The sequence below is a fragment of the Notothenia coriiceps genome, unplaced genomic scaffold (genome assembly GCF_000735185.1).
Source record: "Notothenia coriiceps isolate Sejong01 unplaced genomic scaffold, NC01 NC01_scaffold00005765, whole genome shotgun sequence".
Classification (NCBI taxonomy): Eukaryota; Metazoa; Chordata; class Actinopteri; order Perciformes; family Nototheniidae; genus Notothenia; species Notothenia coriiceps.
Window position 1 is genome coordinate 4385 of NW_011338466.1, and position 4498 is coordinate 8882.

At 36.3% G+C, this 4498-nt stretch overlaps 1 protein-coding gene across 1 annotated transcript in view; it reads right to left on the reverse strand.

Annotated features, from left to right (window-relative positions):
• Window positions 1–2315: 2315 nt before the first annotated feature.
• The window catches only part of eif4e3 (eukaryotic translation initiation factor 4E family member 3), a 3379-nt gene continuing 1196 nt past the window's right edge, over window positions 2316–4498 (reverse strand). Inside the window, exons 2-7 of the mRNA XM_010768463.1 lie at window positions 4262–4334; window positions 3641–3735; window positions 3489–3549; window positions 3338–3404; window positions 3061–3216; window positions 2316–2971 (exon numbers count right to left, since the gene is read on the reverse strand). Of these exons, the coding sequence (XP_010766765.1) occupies window positions 2928–2971; window positions 3061–3216; window positions 3338–3404; window positions 3489–3549; window positions 3641–3735; window positions 4262–4334 (496 nt within the window). The 3' untranslated portion in view covers window positions 2316–2927. The remainder of the gene's footprint in view (window positions 2972–3060; window positions 3217–3337; window positions 3405–3488; window positions 3550–3640; window positions 3736–4261; window positions 4335–4498) is intronic.

Here is a 4498-nt window from a genome sequence, read left to right on the forward strand (position 1 = left end):
TTATTTTGCAGATTTTGATTACTAATGTGAAATAAAATCAACACTTAAATATGACTTTAGTTACACCTGGAGTAATTACAAGAGCTACCCTACAAAGTAATTAAAACTTGCTGCACCTACCAGCTTTAACAAACACATTAAGGCAACAATGATTATAATCAAAAGATATATTGTTCTGAAATGGACAATCTGCATAATGAGTACTTTTACTTTTTGTATTTGAAGTATATTTTGATGCTTATAATTTATTACTTTTACTTTAGTAACATTTTGAATGCAGGACTTTTACTTGTAACATAGTTTTCCTACACCCCGGGTACTTCTACTTTTAATGAAGTACAAGATCTGAGTACTTCTCCAACATCTGGTAACCAGGCAAAGGCAGAGGTGAAAACTATGTCTCCCTGCATCACTAACCAAACATGGCTCAGTCATAAAAAGGCATTTCATCAAGATTGTACAATCCAACAACAACACAAACATCCTGCTCATTACTGTCTGTGAACAGATTCCTTGCACATCTATGCTGCATACTGTAGATTACTGTCATTGTAAAGACAATACTGCATTCATACAAGACAAGGAGAGGATCGTTGTATGAAATGTATCCTGTAAACTGTGGTTTGTCCATGCATTGATAAAACCACAAGAGGGAGACAGTTTCCTTCTGGAAGTCATGAAATGGTGGCTCCGTATTCTTAAGGTCAACTAGGGGCATGGGTCTGAGTAAAATTAAAGCCTTTCAGGTCCTCAGTTTGTTCCAATGGCCACAAAAAGACTACCAGTTTGATTTGAACATATTTTTAATAGCTGCTTGAGAAAAAAGTCCTTTGGGATTAATAAAACATGTCTTTATTTGATTTAATGCGATAGCAATTTAATTAGTGGAAAATAGATATTATCAAATTCATGTATACATCTAAGAGTTGAACACAATTCCTACAAAGACAAACCCCTAACCCAAAAACTGGATCTATGTTGGTAATGTGATGGTTTTTTTATTAGTTCAATGAAATATGGATATTCACATCACACATACAGTACAGCAAGTATTTCAAACAGCAAATGTTGAAAGTTTAGGCATCTTTATTTCTCAAACACGTGTAAAACTAACAGAGAAACATGACAATTTCACAAGCTGAACACAGAGGACATTCTAAACTGCTGGTAAACACAAGGCACCATCCAAGATCAACAATCAGTTACAAAGTCTGAGGACTGAAGTGAGTGGTCAACATTATGTGCAAGGGTACAGAAGTATTCTCTTATCCTGCATTAGGTGCTTATATGACACCAACATAAGAGTGAAGAGAAAATAAAGCAAATTTGGCCAAGTCGGTGGTCTGAAAACTAACTTCTCCTGTCAATATTCTTTAGAAGAGGATCCAAGACAAGACAGCATCATCATAAATACTTTAACATTTGATTAGATTGATTAAATCACAGCAGCAGTGTTTCATTGCAAAATAGACAATTACTTCAAATGTCTAGGTAGTACAGTACTAGTACTCGAAAGAATCAGCTCTGCTCTTTGCAGCCTACAATATTCAATCTGACTCCCTCTTCTCAAACAAACAAAGAAGAGGTGCCTTTGGTGAGATGTATAATGGTTCAACATTTCCCGAATATAATTAGGTTTCAATAATACAAAAACAGTCTATACATCACCACCGAAATAAATCTTAAAAGCTATGTTTATCAGAGACACTGAGATGTGTCATGGTGAATATTCATCTCTGAGTAGCTTTCGTACAGATTTGACCCTGATGCAGTGGTTGCATTACTTCACCAAACACATACAGTTTGTACTAATACACTCAAATAGGCCTCAAGCATTCCCTCTAGGAGTAAGATTAAGAGCAACATCTTTTTTTTTCTTCTGATGTCTCTGCATGTGACATATTTTTCTGGGTCATGTGCATGTTCACATTTTTCCTAGGGCCAGTATTATCTACAAGGGTTAGGCTTCACATATTCCATTTTAACACAGGTAAATACATAAAAAACACAACATGTCGTCTACACATCTCTAGTTACTATTAAAAGCAGAAAACATAAACGGCTTTACATTTCCTCAGATAAGGTGACATAAACCAGAGTGGGTTTGGTCTCAGTTATTTCACACACACACACACACACACACACACACACACACACACACACACACACACACACACACACACACACACACACACACACACACACACACACACACACACACACACACACACACACACACACAAAGTGCTTGACTTGAGACAGATGCTTAAACAAAATGACAATAGAAATGATTGCATATATGTCTCAGCATCTACTCATGATTTGTGTAATGAGGTCATTTTATTTTATCAGGAACATATTCCTTTAAACAATCCGCTCGTATCCTAAAAAAGTCAATAAAGAATGTGCAATTTTCTGCTCAAATATCAGTATTAGAGAATACAAAATATTTATGATCGGCAAACGTTTTTTGGCTGTAACGTATAAAGCACTGATAAACTCACTAGAAAAGCCTTACATTTATTGTAAAAGGTTTGCTTTGCCTTCTTTTAGATCCAAAGAGACCTAGCTTTGTGCTCATGAAACAAAACTAAATATGCCAAAATACATCTAAAAATGTCCGACATGTACACGATCTGCTGTTTTGATTAAAGATTTGCAAAATGTTAAAGTATAAAAACACACAAACACTGCGACAGATAAAAGTCAAGGTAACATTTTTTTTTTCTTTTGACTAAAGTGAAACTATTTTGGATAATTCTAAGACAGTAGTGATTGAGAATCATAAACCATGGGCTCCATTTTGAGGTAATCAAGATGATCCAGATGAAGCAACTATAAACTCTATTGCTTCAATATGTGAGCAAATATGATCCAAAACATCCAAAATAAGTGTACGTCTCATGGGCTGTGATGTGCAAAATACCCTAACGTCTTCGCCCTCCTTCAAAAGCGTGGTGCTCCTCGTGTGCTAAAATACAAGCAAAACAACAATTACTCACATGTCTGTCATCGTCAACCCTCTCAAAATAGCATTATGTCGTTGAAGAAAACACTCACGTTTGTAAAACACAGCTTTAAAAGGGATATTGGGAAGGAGCTCATTGATCCTGCTTAAGATGTTTGAATCGTTAGCACAAGAAGCGTTTCCGTTCCAGACCTGAAACACATCTTCTCTGTCTCTTACGCTGACGCTGACACCCACAACTTCATCATCTGCGAGAATGAGAGCAGATGAGGATGAGATTCATGCAATTTAGTTAAAGTATTGTATACGCAAAATGCAAGGCTCTGCAGAAGCCTCTTGATTTTAACATAACTCAATCAAGATACTGACCTGAGGGACAATAATCACTGAACTGCTCTCCAATAATAGCCAAAAGCAACTCCTTCCACACAACAGGCTGTAAAACAAAAGACAACATAGTTAAAAAAAACATATAAGTAATAAGTCAATTGTACATAAATGTATTGATAATGTCACTTACAGTGCATTCCTTGGGTACTTTCATCTTCCAGACACCACCTTTAGCATTGCTTTCTTCTTCCCTAGATGCACACAATAAGACAGTGTTACACAAACCAATTAGCTTCAAACACTACGAACCCATACATGCTGTATTGTTACATTTAAACTTACCAGAGTGGTTTTCTTTCTCCTCTCATCAGATGATAGCTACATCTCATTAGCAAGCTGGAGACGCTGGGTATGTTGTTGTAAACTCTCCAAAAGTTCTACTCCAGGGTCAATGAGGAAGGGAAGAAAACACATGTTTTATTGAGCTCTTTACTGGCACAGGAAGGGCACACTTGGCCGTGTTAATGTATCACATTTGTTAGGATGTAGAAAATCACTGCCAAAGTTCTTTTCCTCATTGCCCTTAACCACACACACACTCTTTATCCAACATCGATGTGGTTACGTATTTATGAAGTGGTACTTGAGCTCTATAACAGGTTGCCATAATCACATAATAATAATGGCAGTAATCACTAATCAGTCATCTGGTAACTATACAGATTTACAGCAGGGGTTACGATGTCAACATTTTTAACACATGCTATGTAGCTCTCTAAACTCGTTATTAGTAAGGAGATAATGACACACACCAATGCCAACAGTGCATTTGAAAAAAATATGTATTGCTATTGAACCTTCATATTTTCCCCCATAATGCTATTGTTTGCTTTTGAAATGTGTCAATACCTCCACACTTAATGTAGAGGTTATGAAACTATTCAAGATTGTAAAGACTCTCACCTGGACGGTCTCTACGGTGTAGATTTTCTTCAAGTTTGACTCACATTCAGCTGCTGTAGTTCCTGGGAGAGATCTAACAAAAATAAATAATAATTTATGTGAATTTAGAAGTCAAAATTGCTTGTTCAGAATGTAGTTCCTCTTATCTTATCTAGTTTAGCATGGTCCTAATGCATTATTTCCAGTGCTACATTACTCAGACATTTTTCAGCTGTTTGCTGAGCAGACGTGTGGGGG